At 39.4% G+C, this 24,124-nt stretch overlaps 2 protein-coding genes and 1 pseudogene across 2 annotated transcripts in view; 1 reads left to right on the top strand and 2 right to left on the bottom strand.

The window, feature by feature from the left end:
- WDR76 (WD repeat domain 76) overlaps positions 1–7,470 on the bottom strand; it is a 51,583-nt gene extending 44,113 nt beyond the window's left edge. Inside the window, exons 1-2 of the mRNA XM_090271977.1 lie at positions 7,393–7,470; positions 6,369–6,782 (exon numbers count right to left, since the gene is read on the bottom strand). Of these exons, the coding sequence (XP_090128103.1) occupies positions 6,369–6,782; positions 7,393–7,455 (477 nt within the window). The 5' untranslated portion in view covers positions 7,456–7,470. The remainder of the gene's footprint in view (positions 1–6,368; positions 6,783–7,392) is intronic.
- An 836-nt stretch (positions 7,471–8,306) lies between these two features.
- LOC150016383 (U4 spliceosomal RNA) lies at positions 8,307–8,436 on the bottom strand (annotated as a pseudogene).
- Positions 8,437–9,100: 664 nt separating this feature from the next.
- On the top strand, positions 9,101–23,855 carry MFAP1 (microfibril associated protein 1). Its single transcript, XM_090270509.1, has 9 exons — positions 9,101–9,331; positions 14,613–14,832; positions 16,046–16,175; positions 16,450–16,637; positions 17,155–17,263; positions 17,365–17,525; positions 19,225–19,384; positions 22,082–22,171; positions 22,266–23,855. The coding sequence occupies exons 1-9, from the start codon at positions 9,247–9,249 to the stop codon at positions 22,446–22,448; spliced, it is 1,326 nt and encodes a 441-aa protein (XP_090126635.1). The 5' UTR covers positions 9,101–9,246; the 3' UTR covers positions 22,449–23,855.
- The last annotated feature ends 269 nt before the right edge of the window (positions 23,856–24,124 follow it).

The raw sequence follows: 24,124 nt of genomic DNA, 5'->3' as shown, positions 1-24,124 counted from the left end.
CTTTGGTAATACAAATGCTTACAGACCTGACAGGAGATCTTAAACAAGATGGGGAAGGAATGAAGGCTAGTCCTGCTGAAATGAACAAAAACACATACGAAACTAGTGGTGAGGGAAAGAAAACCAGGGATCAAATCAACAAATCGGAACATAGGGAAGGAACAAACAGTCAACCAGTGCAGAAAGAGGAAACAAAAAGTAAGAAAAATGAGGGAGGCTCAAAAACTTATCAGACAGCTATAAGTGGGCCAACATCTGAATCACAGGGCTGCCAAAAGGTGAAGAAGAACTAAAAATTGGAAAATTATGTGAAAAAATAATAAAGCAGAACTTCCCGAACGTGGGGAAGGAAATAGACTTACAGGTCCACAAAGCGCAGAGTTCCAAAAAAACTGGACCCAGGGAGAACCACACCAAGACACATTATAATCAAAATGTCAAAAATTAAGGATAAACAAGAGAATCTTAAAAGCAGCAAGAGAGTAGAAGAGAATTACGTACAAAGGGATCCCAGTAAGACTATCAGCTGATTTTTCAAAAGAAACTCTGCAGGCAAGAAGGGACTGGCAAGAAATATTCAAAGTAATGAAAAGCAAAAACCTACAACCATGAACACTCTATCCAGCAAAGCTGTCATCCAGTATAGAAGTGCTGAGAAAGTGCTTCCAGAAGAAAGTAAAACTGAAGGAGTTCATTAGATCCAAACCACTGTTATATGAGATATTAAAGGGACTGGTTTAGAAGAAGGAGGATCAAAACTATTAACATTAAAATGAAACCTGTATCACAATGACCAACAACAGAAGCTATGGAATTGAAACAAAGGCAAACGAAGTAGGCAACAAGAGTGGGAAAAGAATTATAGGTATGGGGAACATTATTGGGGGAGGTCAGTGGGGAGGGGAAGGGGAGAAAGGGAGGGAGATGGTACAAGAATTAAGAAGCATAGTAGGAGGGAGTGGAGTAGACAAGAAGATGTTGAGAAGAACTATATGCACAACCAATGGGCATGGACTAAGGGGGGGCGACAACTGGAGGGAGGGGGGATCACTGGGTTGAGGGGAACAAAGGGAAAAGAAATTGGGACAACTATAATAGCATAAACAATAAAGCATATTTTTTAAAAGTATGTTTTACATTGTGTATTTTATTACAATTAAAGCAATTAAAGTGTTTTAACTTTAAAGAAAAAACAATAACAAGTATTGGTAAGGGTGTGGAGAAATCAGGCTCCTCATACATTGCTAGTTGGTGTGTAAAAATGTACAGCCAGTTTGGAAAACAGTATGACAGTTCCTCAGAAAGTTAGTTACCATATGACCCAAAAATAATCATTCCTAGGTATATATCCAAGAGAATGGAAAATACATGTTCACCCAAAATCTCGTAACCAAGTGCTCACAGAAGCATTATTCATAATAGTGAAAAAGTGGAAACAATCCAAATGTCCATCAACTGATGAATGAACAAAATGTGTATATCCATACAATGGACTATTATTTGAATAAATACCAATACATGCTACAACATGAACTGTGAAAACATTATGTTAAATGAAAAGCCAAACACAAAAGCTACATATGGTATGATTCTATTCACATGAAATGTCCAGAATAGGCAAATTAGACTCAGAAAATAGATTAGTGGTTTCTAGGGCTGGGGGAGTGAGGAGGTGGCGTGGGTAGTGACTGCTAATGGGTGTGGGGTTTCTTTTTGGAGTGATGAAAATGTGCTGCAACTGGAGAGTAGTGATAGTTGCACAATCCAGCATGTTCACTAAAAATCACCAAACTGAATACTTTTAAATAGTAAATTTTACTTCTGTGAATTATATCTCAATTTTAAAACATATGCTTAGTGACAGAAAACAGGTATCTGCATAGTCTCAAAGTATCTCCCTCAAAATAGTTAGTAATTACAAAGGAAAAAATACTTAGTTTACATTGGAGAATCCTGGCAGACTCCACCTTAGCCAAGTGATCAAGGTCAACATCACCAGTAAAAAATATCGACATCATGTATACCCTAATGCACCAAGGAGGACACATTAATATCTGTGGTATCCTTCTCAAAAATGCAAAGCTTAATCAAATCATGGGAAAATAGAAGACAAATCCAAATTGAGGGTCATTATCCAAAATAACTGTCCAGTAATCCTCAAAGTGTCAAGGTCATAAAAGACTAAAGAACTGCAATAGATTTGAAAAAACTATAGGGACATGAAAACTAAATGCACTGTGTGATCCTGAACTGAATACTGGAACAGAAAAAAAAATTAGTGGAAAAATAGGTGAAATCATTATAAATTCTGTACTTTATTTAATAGTATTACACCAAAAATAATTTATTTGATAAATATCTATGATTATGTATGATATTAACATAAGAGAAAACTGAATGAAAGACACGGAAATTCTCTAATATTCCTACAACTCTTCTGTAAGTCTAAAATTTGCTCAAAATTTTTTAAAAAATAAACCGTTAAGAAATGAAATTAACTTCCTGCCAAGATGGAGGCATAGACAGACATGCTGCGTCTCCCTCCACAACTAAGAAGGAATACAACTACCTCAAAACTAGAAACAACCAGAAGTTCCAGAAAATCAAACTACATGGAAGTCCAGCAAACAAAGATATAAAGAAGAAATATTCATCCAAACAGGTAGGAGGGACAGAGCCAGGGCGGAGAGGGAGCAGTGTGGTGGCGGCAGCAGAGGTGGGCCCTGTAGAAAGCGCAGTCACACGTTTTAAAAAATCAGGAGGCGGGCCCGCAGAAAGCGCAGTCACACATTTTAAAAAATCAGGAGGGACACCTGGGGAGCGTTCCAAGCTCCCCACCCGACCTCGCAGCTCACAGACCCATTACCGGGGAAAATCAAGCCTCATTGCTTCTGACTGTGCAGACCAGTAGGGGTTCGGCGGGATGCAGAAACTGCCGGTCTCAGCAGAGTTGGCTTGCTTAAAGAGCCCCCTAGTCCTAAAACTTCTGCAGACCCACTCACTCCAAGAACAACGGCCAGGGCAGCAGCTAGAGGGGCACCAGTCCAGTGTGGAAGTGGGAGAAGTGCCTGGAAAAGCAGTGAGTGCTGGACAAGCAGCATTGTTCCTTCTCAGACCCCTCCCCCACATACAGCGCCACAACGTAGTGAAACAGGTCACCCTGTACTGAGAAATCCCTAAGGCTCCGTCCCTTACAATGTAACAGGAGCAACAGCTCTACCTGGGATGGGGAGGCAAACAAACACAGGAGCCTGTCAGAATGAGAAGACAGAGAAGTATGGCCCAAAAGGGGAAAAGGATCAAGGTTCCAGTGGGAGAACTAAGCGACAAGGAGACAGACAACCTAACAGATGCAGAATTCAAAACACTGATGAGAAAGATGCTCACAGGCTTGACAGATATGCTTGAGTACAGCAAACGCATAAGAGAAGAAGTGAAGTCTATGCTAAGTGAAACGAAGGAAAGTCCACACAAAACCAATGGTGAAGGGAAGGAAACCTGGGTTGAAATCAATGATTTGGAACATAAGGAAGAAAAAAACAGTTAACCAGTGCAGAATGAGGAAGCAAGGATTGAAAAGACTGAGGAAAACTTCCCATATTTTGCAAAGGAGATGGACATATAGGTCCGGGAAGCACAGAGGGTCCCGGGCAAGCTGGACCCAGAGTGGGCCACACCAGGACACATCATGACTGAGATGCCAAAAGTGAAAAATAAAGACAGAGTCCTGGGGGCAGCAAGAGAGGCGGAGAGTTCCCTATAGGACTATCAGCTGATTTCTCAAAGGACTCTTCGCAGGCAGGAAGGGACTGGCAAGTAGTATTCAATGTGATGAAAGGCAACCTGCAACCAGGATTACTCTATCCAGCAAAGCTATCATTTGGAATGGAAGGGCAGATGAAGTGCTTCCCAGGCAAGGTGAAGCTAAAGGAGCTCATCATCACCAAGCCATTATTATATGAAATGTCAAAACGACTTAAGAAAAAGAAGATCAAAACTATGAATGCTAAAATGACAACAAACTCACAACTATTGACAACTGAATCTAAAAAATAAAAACAAAATCGAACTAAGCAAACCAGAATAAGAACAGAATCATAGGTATGGGAATCATTTGGAGGGTTATCAGCTGGGAGGGGGAAGGTGGAGAAATAGGGAAATGGTGCAGGGACTAAGAAGCATGATCGATTGGTACAAAATAGACAGGGGGATGTTAAGAATAATATAGGAAAGGGTGAAGCCAAAGAACTTATATGCACAACCCATGAACATGAACTAAAGGGGGTGGGGCTGCTGGAGGGGAGGAGGGTACTGGGCAGAGGGGAGCAAAGGGGAAAAAATTGGGACTACTGTAACAACATAATAAGATATACTTAAAAAAAAGGAAATTAAAATAAGGGTAAAGCTAAAGGAGTTCATCATCACCAAGCCATCATTATATGAAATGTTAAAGGGACTTACTCTAGAAAAAAAAGATCAAAACTGTGAACATTTAAATGACAACTCACAACTATCAACAACTGAACCTAAAAAATAAAAGAATTTAAAAAACTAAGGAAACAACCAGAATAGGAACAGAATCAGAGGTATAGGGATCATTTGGAGGGTTATCAGCAGGGAGGGAGGAGGAGGAGAACACGGAAAAGGTACAGTGATCAAGAAACATAATTGGTAGGAACAAAACAGACAGGGGGATGTTGAGAATAGCACAGGAAAGGGTGAAGTCAAAGAACTTACATGCATGACCCATGGACATGAACTAAGGGGGAAGGGAATGTGGGAGGTAAGAGTGGTACTGGATGGAGGGGGGCAAAGGGAAAAAATATCGGGGCAACCATAACAACATAATCAATAAAATACACTTAAAAAAATGAAGTTAAAATATTTAATAAAAGAGCTGAGAGACAAAATTTAGCAAGTTTCCTGCAAAATAGAATTCGAGACTTTAAGCCCAAGACTTGTCTGTGATATGACAAAAGCTTTCATTTATATACACTAAACATTATTTCTAAAAATAAAATAAAAAATAAACACTGTTCCTAAAGCATGTACCACAAAGCCTTAGTCATCTCACTCCAAAAAGATAATTAATGACAGGGAAGAGAATAAGAGAATGAAATGTTCTGTAAAAGACGTTAGTCTTTCAGTTTGTCCTAAGAAAGAGTATGCTGAGTATTTATGACTCTTGCTTGACTATCTCTAGTACTTACTATCTCATGTTCTAATTTCTGACCCTATTTCTTTACATCAAACTAAAATTTACTTTATATGAGCCTCATATACTCAGAATCTTACAGTATAAGAGGTCAAAGAGATCATCTAATCCAGCAGTTCTCAAAGTGCAGTCCAGGACCAACAGTATCAGTGTCTCTAGAAAACCATGTCAGGCATGCAAATTCTATACCCACTCCCAAATTTCTGAATCAGAAAACGGGGGTGGGACCCTGCAATGGAATTTTAAGAAGCTTCCAGGTAATTCTAATACAGGCTAAAATTTGAGACCCATGGGTTTTATACAATCCCCTCAATGTAGAGGTGATTTGCTTAAAAGCACAAGGTTTCTTAGAAGTGGCCATGCCTAAAACTTGGGCTTCCAACAACCCCACCCTGGTCCAATGTACTTATGATTTACACCACACTGTCCCACCACAGGTCCTTGTTCTTACCTTTGGGATAATAAAGCATAAATTGAATTCCTATTTCATAACAACAACACCTCAATTATCCTATCTCCCTTTTCCTACTATCATTTTCTGTTCTACTTCCATCAACTTTTTGTCATGTGGTGCAGTTTTATCTTGCATAAAACTTGTCACATTAGATGAAGTACAGCATTCTTGGTAGGCAACAGAAGCCAAAAGAATTAGATGCCTAATTTCTTAAACTAATTCAAACTGTTATTTTAAATAAAGCTAATAAATTTTCTCATGTACCTTATCTATTTCATCATTTGTCTCATTTTTGTGTTTAAAGGAAATATTATTCAGCACACCAATGCAACCAATCAAGGGTCATTCAAATGTCCTGTGTCTCACAGGCCAACTTCTTTTGGCATACCGTACATAAACGTGTAAAGGTGAACAAGATACCATAAAGTATAAGTAAACTCAAAAATAAATGCAATAAGCTGAAAAGAAGAAAAAGGGAAGCAGGGTGAAGATTAAGTCAATCCCCTCCTTGAGAAATCAAAAGCAAGAGCAAAATTAACCCAAGAAAGTTCTGTTAAACATTTGAAAAAGAAAACTTCAACTAAACATAAATTAGATAAAATGATTTGTTTGAGCTAGAGACTCCTGATAAACGTAGCTTATCAGAACTTCTATTTTTAAAATAAGAAAAATTGGGATAAGCAGTAATTAAACTCTTACCAGGCCTGGTGTGATATCTTCATCACTGTCTCCATCCTGACCACCTTCCATATCAACACTGAGGCTCACTGTATCCAAAGTGCTCAAGTGTCGTCGCTGGCTATTTCCCACATGAACATCTAAGGATGATTTTTGCAGAGTGGATTCTGCTTTAGAAGATGTGGTGGCTTTCATCTTTGGAATTAAAATCTTTGGGAAAGTTTTCTTTATTTCAGTCTTCATATATTTCTTACATGCCACTTCCTTGTGAGAATTCTTATTTAACAGGAATTTGGAGAGCCTAACTTCGCTTGGCTTGTAATCACTGAGTGAAAAGGGGACAAGACACACCTTAGCTGTTTTTTCTAAAACTGTAGTCTGTACTGGTTTCAGAGACACATAAGAGATGTTCTGGTTTTCTTTATATTCATTCACCTATTCAGACCAATAAAAGAAAAGAGTATTAGAATCCCAAGGCCCATACCTTTCCTTACAGACCTGTCTAAGTAAATCTAATTCCTGTTTCATAATGACAACATAAATCCAAACTGACAGTCTGTAAAGAAACTTTCCATCCAAAATCTAGATAACAAATTCATTAACACAAATAGAAGCATTTATTATACGGGACACGTCTTGCCTTTATGAGTCCACCAGACCAATAATAATAATGACTACAATGTGTATCTGAGGAGTCTACCCTAACTGCCAGTTTCTGAGTAACTGTAATTGTTCGCAGTGCGGAAAGCTGACAGTAACGGCTGCAAAAGCAAATGTAGAGTCCTTATCCCATCCTGCCACTATTCCGGGACCGAAAAGAACCTTTCTCCACGCTGATGTCCAGGTTCCAGAGGACAACCAGAGCAGGGAAGCGACTTCTCTTCTGAAGCAAGCCCGGAAAAGCCCGTTATATGACGAGATGCCCAAAAGGAGAGAAATAGTTTTGGAGTAGGGAAGTGCCGGGCGCCAGCTCCCAGTGCTAGCGGGGGCCTGTGCCAGGCAGACCCCTCACGTGCACACCCGAAAGCTACAAGCCGTCTCTCACCTTCACTTGGAGTAGCTGTCTGGAGCCCGCCTTCTCCTCGGCCGCAGCGCACAACCTAGACATCTTTCCGCCGCTTAGCAGCTGGCGCCTTCCCGCCAATATTGGGCAGGAGGCGGGACCTCGAGAGGTAGAGGCGGGAGGCGCAGGCGGGCTCAGATCTCTACTGGCTGAGGGGAGGGGTGGCGCGCGGGCGAGGTACTGCTATCTCTTAAAGAAGCAAGCTTACCAGCCTCCCCCCAAACTTAAATTCCTTCAGGATGCGATGGAATGGAATGGACATGGTTTTTTTTTTACCGTGTTTCCTGATAGTTTCGATGTTACTGGTGCCAGGATCTCGCTTTGAAAAACACAGGCGCTTTTGCTGAGGAAAAACTACCTTGCTTTGCAATGTGAGCCCAGAAAAGATTCAGGCTCACTTACATGCCTTAAAGAAGCGGTTCCCAACCTTTTGGGCACCACGGACCCGTTTCATGGAAGACGGGCGGGGTGGGGGGCAACCACAGGACGCGGAGCTCAGGGGAGCTTAGATAGCCCCACCGTGGGAATGGGCTGCGGGGGCGGGGACGGGGAGCGGAGCTCGGGCGAGCTTTGCTGACGGCCGGTTCCTAACAGGCCAGGGCTCAGGGCGGCTTGGGGACCCCTGTCTTATAGAAAGGAAAGGAAGTAGAAATCAACATGCAGCGTTTACCTTGGGCTCCCTAGTTCCATAAAACCCCAGCACCAGAATATTATGCCCTATGGCTACTGTATTATCTTCTTTAAAAAAGGAAGCATTTTGATTTTTTTCCCAAAAATGATAACGTTTAGCTGGTTTAAATTTCACCTAATCATCTGCCCACCGGTTAACTAAGATACTAATGATGGCCTTACAAAGCCCAAAGGTTGGGGGAAAGTTTTGAATCATATAACTTATGTATCACAAAATAACGTCAGATTTTAGTACACTATATTTCTTACAGATACAGCCATATGATTTTTTTCAATTAGCAATCATTGCGCCTCTGACACACCTCATTGGTTACAATACTACCACTGCGCAGAGCTAGATAGTCATTATTAAACTTTTTTTTTCTTCTGTTTTCTGGGTTTCTGTGAGCCAAAACAATTGCCTTCCCAACAAGTTACTCCCACTACAATATAGTTTTGGAGCTGATAAATTCATAGTGTAAAATTAAGGTCCCTTCTTTTTAGCCCAAAACTACTCCCTTGGTTGGTTACTTAGGTCCTCCACTGTTCTTCGCTGGAGACTTGTTCAATTTTATTTCTCTCAACCAAGACCCCATTAGAAAAACACAGGTGAAATAATTTAAGCACTAATCCTATGCCGCACCACAATCCAGTCGGCTATCAACTGATAATCAGGTGCTATTAGCAGGATTTCTATACCAATTAAACTCTAATTCTGAACTCTGAACAGTCTGGACAAATGGCCCTTCACTATCCTCGGTTTCTTACTCGTCTCAATCCCATTTTCCTCGGCTTCAAACCAAGCCAACAAACAATACCTTTAATTCTGACCTTCCTCGCTGCAAGGGTGTTGAGAGCAAAAAGCCCAATGGAAGCAATTTCCCGCCAGAAGCGGCGTCCAAGTACTGCGAGACTGAGGAAAACAGGGCTGACTAAGTACATGCGCAGTAACACACTCGACGTTCTAGGGTAGGCGCCCTGACGTCTTCCACAATCCCACAATCCTCTGTCGCTTCTTCCGGTTTTTCTAGCTCGGTCGTAAGTGGTGTTTCCATCAGTCGCGCATCAGCTCCAGAGCTTCTAGGTGGAGAGGGTTTTTTCTGTTCTTTGACGTTGTAGCTATTTACTGTTTGGAATCAGTGAAGATTCGGGAGTATCGCCACAGCCATGAACATGTCGATGCCAAGCGCACTCATGAAACAGCCGCCCATTCAATCGACGGCTGGAGCCGTCCCGGTTCGCAATGAGAAAGGTACTGTGCTGAGCCGTTTTCCAATCGGATCTTCCTCTTCCTTCCCCGGCATATTCTAAACCTACCCCGGGCCGACCACCCCAACCGCGCAGACCCTTAAGACCTTCCCCCCTGTTCGACTTTCTCCCACCCTGCCGTGTTGCCTACGAGGGAAAAACGCTTCTATTTTCTTGCTCCTTATATGCTGCCTGTCCTCACCTTCTCCAAGCATTCCTCTTTCCTTGGCCTTCACCAGTCCGTTAGACTAATACAGAGTGAATGCCTGCTGTTTGCAGGGCGTTGTGCGGGATACAATCCCTCTTTTGTTATCTATATACTCTATTTATGCTGCTTTTATGAAATTACTATAATTATTTATGTGTCTAATTCTCTCTACCACATCATAAGCTCATAACCTCCCGTGAGGCAGGAACCATGTCTTACTAAACTTTTTAAACATACCAAGGCACTGACTGCACTTATTAAACTGAATACAAACTTTTGTAAGATAGTGCCTTTAACCTCAGAAATTTCATATTCTAGTAGATTTGGGACATTCAAAAAGAGGTCTTTCATACCTGTAATACCTGTCACATAGGTGAAACCAGGTGCAGTGAGAGCAAAGAAGGAATAATTTCTTCAGATTGAGGTAATCAAAGAAAGCTTCTTGAAGAAGGTGACATTTAAGTTGACCCTTAAAGAATGGGTATGATTCCAATGAGTGCAGATGAAAGAAGGAACACGTTCTGTGTTTGGGGAGTCAGAATTTTTTTTCAGTAAGGATTGTGGAAAATATCAGTTCTTTTTTGTCTTTTAAATATACTGTACCTATCCGTGTGTAACTTGCCTTTTTTTAAAAAAATTAAATATGTAAAGTGTCCTTTGGCTACATATAGATCTAATTCGTTCATTTTTAACTGTTCATGCATTCCATTGTATAATTAAACCACAGTATTTCCTACTGAAGGACAGGTGTGTTATTTTTGTCTCCTACTACAAACAGTGCTGCAGTTGTCTGTCACTCTTAAAGGCAGTTCTTTAGTGCACCTGTGTAAGAATTTCTCTATGGTAAATTCCTAGACGTTCATCATCAGCTTAACTACCTTTTGCCAGTTCTCCACAGTAAGAGCATGGAGAGTTTTTATTTCCCCATATATTCATCTACACACTTGATTTTATCAGATTTTTAAATCTTTGCTCAATCTAATGGGTGTGAAATATCTAATTAATTTGTATTTCCCTGATTACTAGTGAGACTAGGCATCTTGTTCATATATTTTTCAGCTCTTCTATGAATTACCTGTTTCTGTCATTTATCCATTTTCTATTTGGTTTGCTTTTATACTTCCCAAATCTGTAATATTTCCCCGTTTGGGGGGTTTTGGCTTGTCTTTTAACTTTAATTATGTAATCTTCTGTTACACAGGTGTTTTTAGTATGGTTTTTTTTAAAAATATTTTACTTATTTTTAGAGAGAGGGGAAGGGAGGTAGAAAGGGAGAGAAACATTGATGTGCAAGAGATACATTGATCAGTGTCTCTTCCATGTCCCCCAACTGGGGACCCAGCCCGCAACCCTGGCCATGTGTCCTTCCTGACAATCGAACCGGCAGCCTTTCAGTTCTCAGGCCGGCACTCAGTCCACTGAGCCACACCAGCTAGAGCTGTTTAGATTACAGTATTCCCTCACTTACCGCGGGTATTACGTTCTAGACACACACACACACACACACACACACACACACACACGTGATAGGTGAAAATCCACAAAGTAGGAACCTTACATTTATTTTAGTATTTATATATATTTTAAGGCTTTATAAATCCTTCCCACACACTTATAAACCATTCCCAGCCCCTCATTAACCTTTCCCACTCCCTTAATCTTTTCCACACTTTTATAAACACTTCTTACATTCTTAAACATATTCTACACTCTTAAACCTACGTAACTTTAACAACATATGTATACAGTACTGCAAAATCCCCCGATATAGAAAAAAATCCGCGATAATTAATTATAATATTTTTTTAAATTCTGCGATACAGTGAGACCGTGATAAGTGAACCGTGATATAGAGAGGGACTACTATATTATCCTTTCCTACACTGAAATCAGAGATATTCAAACTACAAAGATTTTCTATCATCTTAGTGTTTTTTTATACTAAATAGAATTGGATACACAATTGTACAATACAGACTCTAAGTTAAGAAGCTTATAGTCCGGTAGGGATGTATATTTTTAAGATGTTTTTCTCACTTGGAACTTTTCTCCATCCAGAATATTTTGTGTGTGGATGTCAGAGATCTAATTTTACTATTTACCTTACAGTTAGCCAGTTGTCCCTACTATTCCATTGTTTGCTAGCCTACCCATTCTCCACTGCTTTTTAATGTCACTTCTGTAACATACCAAGTTCTCGTATAGGTTTGTTTCTCTGCTCTGCTCTGCTCCATTGGTTTTTATGTACCTCCTGAGTCAGTGACATATTTTTTAGTTACTATAAATTTAAATAAGACATGCAATCTGTATAAAGACCCTTCCCACTGCCTAGCCCTAGCCTTTGTGGCTCGATTGGGAGCGTCATCCCGTTATTGAAAGGTTGCAGATTTGATTCCTGGTCAGGGCACATATCTACCTAAGGTTGCGGGTTGGAGCCCCAGTCCAGCCGCGTACAGGAGGCAAACAATTGGTTTTCCCTCTCTTGCATTGATGTTTCTCTCGCCCTTCCTCTCTCTCTCTCTCAAAGCAATGAAAAAAATGACCTCGGGTAAGGATTTAAAAAAAAACCTTTCCACCCCACTTTACTTTATTCTTCTGTTTTTATTTATTTTTTTAGAGCAATTTTAGGTTCACAGCAAAACTGGGGGCGGGGGGGAGTACAGAGATTTCCCATATGCCTCCTACCCTACATATGCATAGCCTTCCCCCACCAGAGTAATATAATTGTTACAACTGATGAACCTACACTGGTACATCATAATCACCCAAAGTCCATACTTTACATTTATATTCACTCTTGGAATTGTGCATTCAGTGGGTTTCCACAAATGTATCCATCACTATGGATACACAGTATTTTTTTTTAATTTTTTATTTATTTATCTCTAGAGAGAGGGAAAGGGAGGGAGAAAGAGAGGGAGACAGACATCAATGTGTGGTTGCCTCTTGGTGTGCCCCCACCTGGGAACCTGGCCTGCAACCCAGGCATATGCCCTGCCTGGGAATTGAACCAGCGACCCTTTGGTTTGCAGGCAGGCGCTCAATCCACTGAGCCACAGCAGCCAGGGCTGGATACACAGTATCTTCACTGACCTGAAAATCTGTGTTCTGCCTCTTTGTCCCTCCCATACACCCAACCCTGGCAGCCACTCATCTTTTTGCCATTGTCATAATTTTACCTTTTCCAGAATGTTATGTATTTGGAATCATACAGTATATAACCTTTTCATATTCACTTTTTTCACTTAGTAATATGCATTTAAGGTTCTTCCATGTCTTTCATGGTTTGATATCTTTTTTTTTTTTTTTTTTGAGTGCTGAATAATGTTCTATTGTCTGGATGTACCATAGTTTATCCATTCACTTAGGGAAAGACATCTTCATTGCTTCCAAGTTTTAGCTATTATGAACAAAGCTACAATAAATGTCAGCGTGTAGGTTTTTGTGTGGACATAATTTTCAACTTGTTTGGGTAAATACCAAGGAATGCAATTGCTGGATTGTATAATAAGCGTATGCTTACCAAAGTAGCTGTACCATTTTGCATTCCCACCAGCAATGAGTGAGAGGTCCTTTTTCACATCCTTGCCAGTATTTAATGTCAGAGCCCTGGATTTTTGCCATTCTAATAGGTGTGTAGTGGTATCTCATTGTTTGAATTTGAATTTCCCTGATGACATATGATGTAGAGCATTTTTTTATGCTTATGTGCCATATGTATATCTTTGGTGAGGCATCTGTTAAGTTCTTTGACCTCACCTTGTTCTTCAGAATTGTCTTGGCTCCTGTTCTTCCACATGATTTTAGACTGCCAGGAAACATTTAATGGAATTGCATTAAAACTTTATAGATTAGTTGCCATTATAAATGCTATTTTAAACTGTATTTTCTAATTATATATAGCTAATGTACAGGGACACTTATTTTTATCCAGCATTCTTCCTGAATTCTTTTTTAGTTTGTTCATTATCTTGTTTTTCTTTATGTAGATGATCATATAATCTGCAAATGATGGCACTTCTCCTTTTCAATCTTTATGTTTTAACTCTTTTTCTTTTTTTATTTCCCTAACTAGGGCTATAATAAAATGTTGACTAGAAAGAATGATATGTACAACGTAGGAATGCCCAGTTTTTTTTTTTTAAATGCTTCTAATGTTTTATTATTTTATTATTAAGTATAATGTTTGCTTTATCTATTTTTAAGATTGTGACTTTATATAAATTTGAAATCTTAAAATTACTTTTTCCCCTATTAATTTTCCAAGGTTAAGTCATCCTTGTAGTTCTAGACTGAATCCTATTCAGTCATGATGGCTTAGGGTTTTTTTGTTAGTTTTTACATTACCAGAGTACATTTGCTATTATGTTATTTAGTTTTTTTGTATCTATGTTCGCAATTGAATGCACCTAAAGTTTTTCTTTCAACTGTCCAATTTGGTTGTCAAGGATATATTCATCTTATAAAATGTATTGGTTAGTTTTCACTCTCTTTCTATTCACTGGAATTGTTGGTATTTGTAAAAGATAGATTATCTACTCATGCAGGCTTGATACCTCGTAAACTAAAAGAAGGTAGAAATAGATTAGAAAATTCAGTTGTATGGTAATACATGTATTATGAAGGTTGTCATGGGAAATTCCAGCGGAACTAAAATAATGACTGAGCAGCATTTTAACTTTATGTTCCCATTAAGTCACCCTTACTGTGTGCTGGGCACTGTTACTAAACTTATTTAAGGGTATAGTTGAGGTGGAGTAGCATAATTTTGTGATGGCCACAGTCTGCCTGTTAGGGGGGACTTTTTTCTATTGTTTCATTGCTCACCTTCCTCTACTTCACTGTAGCCAAGCTAGGCCTCATTATCATTAGTATTGGTATTCACAGGAGTGCCTTCCCATGACTTGGCCTTTATAGGTAAATATCATTAGGTAAATAGATGGTTGGGTAGTGGCTCTCTTCTTCTCCTTCTTGAACTCTTATTTACAAGGAACACAGGGCTCTACCTGCAAAGGCCATTGTTTTAAGGATATTAGGAAAGGGGCTACTGAAACATAATGTCATTTTTCTTACCCAGGTGAGATTTCGATGGAAAAAGTGAAAGTAAAACGTTATGTGTCTGGAAAGAGGCCAGACTATGCCCCTATGGAGTCCTCAGATGAGGAGGATGAAGAATTTCAGTTCATTAAGAAAGCCAAAGAACAAGAAGCAGAGCCTGAGGAACAGGAGGAGGATTCATCTAGTGACCCTCGGCTACGGCGTTTGCAGAACCGTATTAGTGAAGATGTAGAAGAGAGGTAATAATGACTAGGGTTATGTTTTCCTGGACCTGAACCCTATAACTGAATTAATAACAACAACAACAATAATAATAGCTAATACTTGAATAGTACTTATTATGTGCGAGGCACTGTTTTAAGTACATTAGATACTAATTCTTATAATCCACACAATAGCTTTATGAGGTAGGTACTATTATACCCATTTTTCAAATGAGGAAACTGAGGCACAAAGGGTTTAGGAAAATAACATAACCAAAGTTATATAGCCATTAAGTGGCAGGTTACCACAGGTCTAAGGACCCAAATTAACTCATAAGGGAATAGAAAACACAGATCATTGGTTGGTTTATTAAGGGGAGTCTTTTTAACAAAGATGTTTTATAAAAGTTGAGACATTGATTTCATCCACTTATTCTAAAGGCTAATGAAGGGAAATGACACTGAAACATGACAAAGGCCTGATGAATGGTCTCATGTAGGAAAGGGAGCCCACCCAACAGCGATTTTGTATATTGTGTATTGATTGAGACAGTACCTTACAGATATGTAAGCCAGATGTCCCGAACTTCCGCACCTCGTGGTGTCTCATGAATTTTTTTTCACAGAACTCCTAGACCCCAGCAGTTGTTTACTTTTTTAAGGAGTTAGATCCAAATTTTTAATATGTATTTATGTCCTAACAACTTAGCCATTTGAAAAATATAAAACACATAAAAGAAAAAACATTTTTACAGAACCACAGTTACTTACAGTTAGTGGGGTTTGTGTGCCTCTTGGACACTGACAACCTCTCAAACCTTGGGTTCAAATTGGCACTATCACTCTCATTTCCTGTTCTGTACTGATTTTCATGTGGTACTTGCTTTTTGTCACAGCAGTGACTAAAAACCCAGCTTCACAAAGTAAGATGCCATTGAAAGGAAACAGTTTGATCTAATATTGTAACTGTGAACTACCTCGAGCTATAAACTATATCCCAGTGCACCAGTGTAAGTTCATTGCAACACCCCAGGATGCCTAAGCATACAGCTAATGTTTTAGGTCCAACTTGACTATTTGCTCTCACACTTTGAATTAGCTTCTTTAATGGGCACCTCTTTACCCATCTCAAGGCTTCAATATTAATAATAGCAAACATAATGTCCAGGTGCTCTGTGACTAGAGAAATGTGGTTGAGCTCCTTCGTTTTCGTAGCATTGGTATTACACTTGGAGATACTGTTTTTCAGATTGGCTCGACATCGGAAAATAGTGGAACCTGAAGTGGTAGGAGAAAGTGACTCAGAAGTAGAAGGAGATGCTTGGCGCCTGGAACGGGAAGATACCAGTGAAGAAGAAGAGGAAGAAATTGATGATGAGGTATAGTAATGTAAAATGAGAAATTCTTTCTGGGTACAAGAAAAAGTTGGGGCCTGTGCTGGTTTCTTTGTTGAGGCTATAAAGGTACAAGATTGCTGTCTTTGGCAGAACTCTGATCCAGGTTTCTCTGTTGGGGATAGGATTGAAGAAAATACAGTGGTGATAAGTTGTATTTACTCAGATCAAAGTTTGTTGAGCATACTGGGGGGGACAAAAAAAGCTACCTAAGAGCACGGGTCATTTGGCTTACTGGCTCCAACATATGACTTGATAGGAAATAGAACGGCGTCGTGGCATGATGCGTCAACGAGCACAGGAGAGAAAAAATGAAGAGATGGAAGTCATGGAAGTGGAAGATGAGGGACGTTCTGGGGAGGAGTCGGAATCAGAGTCTGAGTATGAAGAGTACACAGACAGTGAAGATGAGATGGAGCCTCGCCTGAAGCCAGTCTTCATTCGAAAGTAACTATCTCACAAACAGTCCTGAATCTATCGTTTCTACTTTCCAGGTCTGAAGATAGAAGCCTCTTTCCTATCTTATGCTCTTCTGAAATATAAGCACTAAGTGAAAGTCTTCTTCCCAGTGCCCTAGTTCTGCATAGAATTTACTGAGGAATATCTTGGTGTTAGCAGATAGCTTGAGTTTTTTTTCATATCTTCTCCAGTAGAAGAGCACATATCTACTGAAGATCTTTATTATTTTAAGGAGATAATTAAGCTTAAAAAACAAATTCCTATTCCTTTCCTAATGGCTAGAAATACTACTACTACAGTCTAGCAGGCTCCTTGCTATTCAGCCTGTTCTCAAAGATGAATGGAATTTTGATGCTCTAAAGACCTGGTACAACTCCCATTTTTGGCTCTTTGCAAATAATAGAGCCAGAGATTGTCTTTGTCTGATCTGGATAGGAGTTGATTTAGGGGAACAGAGCTCTATTCTTAAGAGCTTTGGGAAATTAACGGGACCTCTGTACCACAGGAAGGACCGAGTAACTGTTCAAGAGCGTGAGGCTGAAGCATTGAAACAGAAGGAGCTGGAACAAGAGGCAAAACGCATGGCTGAGGAGAGGCGCAAGTACACACTCAAGGTGCTGGGACTGGCGATGAGGATTGAGTGGAAGGGGTAGTTTACTTAGTTTGTCTGAGGAGAATAAGGGAGTCCAACAGTTGAATTGTTCTCACTATCCAGATTGTAGAAGAGGAGACCAAGAAAGAGCTGGAGGAGAACAAGCGATCCCTGGCTGCACTGGATGCACTGAATACTGATGATGAAAACGATGAGGAGGAATATGAAGCATGGAAAGTTCGGGAGCTAAAGAGAATCAAGAGGGACAGAGAAGATCGAGAAGCGTGAGTAATGGTCCTAGAGTTTAATACTGCTAATGGGATAGAATTTTAGTAGAATAGCTCTGAGGCACAAGGCCTACTATGAGTTCCATTCTAGCTTTCTTTACGGTCCCTGCAACTGGGTGAGTTTCCATAATTGGAATGTGGCTTTTAAAATCAAGGAAAAGAAACACACTTTGTCAGTGTTTCTTCATGATAGAGTGCCAGTTAATACTCCCTTTAGTTTCCTAGTAGACACACACAAGTTATTCACAATTATCAGTTATCTGTTGTTACATAACAACCCAACCCAAAATTAAGTGACTCAAAACAACTATTTCTCACAATTTTGAGGGTTACTTATTATCACCTGGGCTCTTACATAGTTGCATCAAGCTAAAAGACTAAATGGGTTAGAAAGTCCAAAATGACTTCACTCACATGTCTGGTAGTTGGGGTGGACTATCAGCTAGGATGCCTTCCTTCTCCTTCAGTAGGCTAGATTAGCTTCCTTACATAACAGTCCTGGGGCAGTTTTCCAAGAGGGCAAAGGTGGAAGCTGGCAAGATCTGTTGAGGCTCACATGTCATTTCTGCAAAGGAGCTTGCATACTGTGAGGGGAAGAATTTCTGACATTTAAATAATCTAATATACTATGTTAGAGCAGAATAATTTCTGAGCTGCATCACCCATTCCTGAAAGTTACTAGGAATGAAAGAATAATCCCAGGTTACAATGGAAAACCATCAATAAAAAACTCTGTCCTCAACCTGGCAGTTTCTAAGGTTTTTATCTTGGGCTTCATGGAGTCCACACACTCTTTAAAATTTTATGCAAAGGTATGTGTATATTTGCATTTTTCTGGAGAAAGGGCATCTGTGACTACCCCATCCCCCCAAAAAAAGGTTTGTCACTGCAGTCTCATTAATGATGGTAATCCTTCATTTGTGACATGTAAGCACATATAAAATTAAGTGTTAGTTATTTTAAATTCTGGGTTTTTTTTTTTTTTAAGCTAACAGGCTTTTTAGGGAATTGGTAATGTTGCAAAATTAAACAATAACAGTATATCTAAACCTCAAAAAAGGCTAGAATCAACTTTTGAAAATTTGTAATACCTGGTCTTGCAAGTATAATGAAGACTACCTCACCTCTTCATTTACTGAGCTCCTGATCTTGATTCCCTTTTTTTTTTAAGGAGCTTATTTATTTATTTTTAGAGAAAAGGGAAGGGAGGAAGAAAGAGAGGGAGAGAAACATCAATGTGTATGGTTGCCTCTCGTGTGCCCCCCACTGGGAACCTGACCTGCAGCCTAGGCATGTGCCCTGACTGGGAATTGAACTGGCGGTACTTTCATTCACAGGCCAGCACTCAATCCATTGAGCCACACCAGCCAGAGCCCATCTTGATTCCTCATAGGCAATGACTAGAATAGGCCCTGGCTGGGTAGCTTAGTTGGTTAGAGCGTTGTTCCCGTGTGCCAAGTTTGCAGGTTCAATCTCCAGTCAGGGCACATATAAGAAGCAACCAGTGAATGCATAAATAAGCAGAACAACAAATTGATGTTTCTCTTTTTCTCTCAATCTCTTCCTTCCTTTCTCTCTCTATAATCAATTTTCTTTAAGTGAATAATGCTTGAAAGGAGATAGGACTGTGTTACACTCTCGTAATTGGGGTTTTTCTGAAGCTGGAATGATACTAATAGTTTTGTTCTCTGAACAGGCTTGAGAAGGAGAAAGCAGAAATTGAACGAATGCGAAACCTGACTGAGGAAGAGAGGCGAGCTGAGCTTCGGGCAAATGGCAAAGTTATTACCAACAAAGCTGTTAAGGGCAAATACAAGTTCTTACAGAAGTATTATCACCGGGGTGCCTTCTTCATGGTAAGAGTAAAAAGGGAAAGGGAAAGTTGTTCAGTAGGATTAATCAGAAGCTTTGAAATCTTTTTTTCCCTCCAAGAATGAACTAGTTCTGGAATGTTACTTCCACTTGCCAGTGGTCAACTTTCTCATTTGCTTTTTCTCTGTGAAGAATATAAACCCAATAGAGAAAAGTATTGGCAACAGGATTTTAGAAGTTGGAACAACTCTCTTTTTTAAATTTTATTTGTATCTGGTATTTTTTTTTAGAGAGGAAGGGAGGGAGAAAGAAGGAGAGAAACTTTGATGTGTGAGAAACATCTCTGTGAGAGATACATTGATGGGTTGCTTCTCATTGCCTCTTGCACACCCCCAACTGGGGTCCTGGCCCACAACCCAGGCGAGTGCTCTGGCTTGGAACTGATCCAGGGACCTTTAGGTTCACAGGCTGGCACTCAGTCCACTGAGCCACACCAGCCAGGGCACAACTGTTCTCTCTTTGGCCCCAGCTCCCTAAAGGAGGAAATGATGTAATAGAAGAATTGAGGAACTGAAAGTAGGGAGAGTAATCTATATAGATGCTAGACTATTTAGGTATTCGTATTTACATGGCAGAAGTTCAATTCACTTCATTCTGAACTGACAAAGTGACTTAACCTAACACAAAAAATGGTTAATTGTCTAATCATTATGTATATCATGTTACTTTTTATATAAAGACCAAAATCAAAATATCAGTCTGTTAATCCTGTATAAAGTGACAGTGATTTATTCCAAATTATTTGGATTAGCACCAATAATTTCTTAATACAGAGAAAGAGAATGGGAGCATTCATTGCATTTATTTTAATACCATGTAGCTTGTTAAAATTTATTTCCAATCCATCAAAAACTTAACTAGCTTTTTAAATGTTGTATATCTGACCCTAAATAGCCCCACTGCAGCCAAATCCTTGCCTTTTGCTACAGATGCCAGTAAAATTTAAAAACAGACAATCTTCAGTGTAGGGTTCCTTCTCTCCAAAATCAGTATGTCTTATCTGCTCAGTAGGAAATGTTTGCTTATTTATGTAGTTTTTCTAAATTGGAGTTGTAGAGCTTATGAATTACTTGTTGTACTGCTTCAAAGTCAAAGTATTGCTTAAGCATTTCAGCATCTTTAATAATCAAGCTTATTAGAGAAGTTTATTGCTGGCTGGCTAAGATACATAAGGTTTAGATGAAAGTCTTGATGCACATACTCAAACACCGAGTCTTCCATCTAGACAAGGAGAATGAAGTTGAAATGGCTTCTGAGATTAAATGAGAAGACTCTCAGGCTCAAACCGGAGAAGACTGTTTAATTGTCCTACCTTTAAACTGGGCCTTTCTATAGTGAAGGGAAAGAATACTCCAAAAGTGTTATTGTTAAGGGACTCAGCTCTCATGAAGCCTGCCTTAACCAAGATGGTGCTCTTTTAATGCTTTTGCCACATATGTTCATAATCTGTATCTTAACATTATAGTCTTACAAATAGTTTGATTTGAAACTATTCTCTATAGTTATTTTATATAGTTCATTAGGTAAATAACTTTTTGAGCTTTTACTATGTAAGGGACACTACTGTTTAGCACTCAGAAGACTTACAATATAAAAATGAAGTTAGGGCAAATATATACTATAAGAAAAGTGAAAAGTACTTGGGACTGCTGAAGAGGGAGGTGTTATATTTGGTAGAAGAATGAAAAGCATAATGTAAAGTAGGTGACATATAATGTACAGACTTTCTGACATTCAGTGGTAGGGAGACATTCCAGATGAAGGGACCAGTAGAGGCAGAAAGTAACATCTGTAAAGGAAAGTAGAAAGGAGAGGTAGATTAAGGCTATATAGTATTTGGCCTTGACTACTACACAGAGGAATTGTTTAATAAAATAAAAACCCTGGCTGGTTAGCTCAGTTGGTTAGAGCATCGTCCAAGTATGCCAAGGTTGCGGGTTCAGTCCCCAGTCAGGGCACATACAAGAAACAATGAATGCATCAATAAGTGCTACAAGAAACTGATGTTGCTCTCTGTGTGTCCCTTCCTCTCCCTCTCAAATCTATAAATAAAAAGAAAAAAAAATTTAATGGCAAACCTTTAAAGTTTTTGAGCAAGGTAGAGATTTAAGAGTTTTGTTTTAGAAACATTAACCCACTGGCAGTGTGTAAGATTGATTGCAAGGGAAAACTGTAACAACCCAGGCAATGAGAATTTATAAATGGCAACTAATAATTGAATCTGCATAAAGATTACTCAAATTTTGAATTTAGGTAATTGAAAGAATGTTGATCCTGTTAACAGAAAGTTAAATCAAGGAATAGCTGATTTTAGAAAGGTTGGAAAAATGATTTTCACTTTAGATGTGACTTTAAAATCCCAACAGAATATTCAAGCTAATGGAAAGTAGAAAATTCAGAATGAGGAATTTGAAAGCCCTGTTAACAGTTAACATCATATGAATGAATGAGCATAGTGAGTGCAGAAAGAACATAGCCAACATTCAGGAAATGTCTACACTTAGGAAGAAAAAAAGACAACATAAAAGAAAAAAGGAGTGTCATCTCCATTAGATGTAAGCTCTTGAGGATAAGGTTCAGCCCCCTCTGCTTTCTTTGTATGCCTCATCCTAGTTTCATAAATCTGTGATTTGAATATATGGCAAATAAAACAAAAAGATTAATAAGACCCTTTTCTACAGGATGAGGATGAAGAAGTATACAAGAGAGATTTCAGTGCACCTACCCTGGAGGATCATTTCAACAAAACCATTCTTCCCAAAGTCATGCAGGTACGGGATACCTTAATAACATGAGAAAGTAATATATTGAAGGGTGGGATGTGGCATGTTTAGTACTGTAACTCATCATCTATTCTACCCTCAGGTCAAGAACTTTGGGCGCTCTGGCCGTACCAAATACACCCACCTTGTGGATCAGGATACCACCTCCTTTGACTCAGCATGGGGCCAAGAGAGTGCCCAGAACACAAAGTTCTTTAAACAAAAGGCAGCTGGGGTACGGGATGTATTTGAACGACCATCTGCCAAGAAGCGGAAAACTACCTAAACGTCAAAACTACTTTAAAGTCCTTAATTTGCTTTTACCATTATTTACATGGCCCATGTATCCAGCCTATTGGAACTACTGCCATACTTGTGACACTGGGCAACCCAGTCTTTGAAGGTGCTTTTGTGAGGTTTGGACTCATGCTGAGAAATCCACAGAAAAGCACTATACAGGTAGGATTATCCCCACTTAAAACTATTTCTGAGAAACCTTAGGTTTGATCATTGCTCTGGCTTCCAAAATTCACTTGGGACTGTTCCAAGTTTCTTTTTCCAGCCCCTTAGCTTGGGTCAGAAACATGGGCATGAAAGTGGACAGTGCATTACATCTACCTTACAGGAAATCTAAGCTCATTGGAACCTGTTCTGCATTTTTGGCTGGAGTCAGTTTTTCTAGGTGAACATACTTTTTAATCCATTTATGTACATGTCAAGAAGTAAAAGAATCGCACACCGAGAGACTTTTTGAGCTTGATATTGGAAATAAAATGTGCAGACTGACAAGTATCTCAGAAACAAACTCAGACTCTATAGACAGGCCATATTCTTAGTGGCACCCAGATTTATTTCATGAGCAAATGCATAAGTGGTTATCCTTGCCTTCTTAATAGTATCTTTTCTTTGCCCAGCTCATATACCAAGGAGGACACAATGCTGAGTTGCAGTGAAGTGATATCATGCTAGAGTTAAAAGTCATGATTTCTCCACTTAATATTTACTACATAACTACCATGCACATGGCAGAGCATGAGAAGTCCTAGGGGTTATAAAAAATGACATTTAACCAGCAGGAAGGCTACTTCTCAGTTGCATGAAAAAAGAAGGCCAAAGTCTGTTCACATCCTTTTAAGTGCCCCACTGGGAAAAATCACTCATAAATCCCTAGAAGTCTTAGGACAAAAATACAAGTGGGAACTGTATAGCTATTTCTGAGTTTCTACTCTGAAGCAGGTACTAGGCCAAGCTTTTAACACTGATTAGCTCATCAGTTTAGAATAACTTATCTGGTATGTATCATTTTATAGTTCAGGAAATAAGTTCAGCAAGGATAACTTGGCCAAAGTTGATCAACTTTTTTTTTCTTTAATTCCCTCTAGAGAGATGGGAGGGGAGGGAGAAGAAGAAAAACATTGAATTGGTTGTGTCTCGCACACACCCCAATAAGGTACCAGGCCCACAACCCAGGCGTGTGCCCTGACCATGAATGCAGCTGGTGACCTTTCACTTTGCAGGGCAGTGCTCAACCAACTGAGCCATGCTGGTCAGGGCCAAAGTTGATCAACTTTTCAAGTAAAATTTATCTTCTCTCCAGGACAGAAAATGGAATGTAAGGTATTAGTGTTGTGGTTCAGAATTCAAAGATTAAAATCAGTTTCAATAAATCAAAACTTCTCTATTCTTCATATGACCTAAACTTTGATATCTTCTATTGTTCTTACCATGTTCCCACCTACAGTGCCTAAATTCTAATTCAAAGTGGCTTATGAACTGGATTCATGACTTAACAGCTATCTAGGGTGCTTCCTGGGTAGCATATGCCATGAGGTACAGTAACTTTACTCCAAATGTACCTTGAATACTGCTGAGTGAGATCTAATCTGATGAATGCCACCTAGCATCTGCATCTGACCATGAGATGCTCTTCTAAACTGATCCTTCACATAGGTTCATTAAGGG

Source organism: Furipterus horrens, unplaced genomic scaffold, assembly GCF_987537825.1.
Source record: "Furipterus horrens unplaced genomic scaffold, mFurHor1.1.pri manual_scaffold_3, whole genome shotgun sequence".
NCBI lineage: Eukaryota > Metazoa > Chordata > Mammalia > Chiroptera > Furipteridae > Furipterus > Furipterus horrens.
The sequence above is the reverse complement of the archived record's forward strand: the minus strand, read 5'-3'. Positions and strand labels throughout refer to the sequence as shown.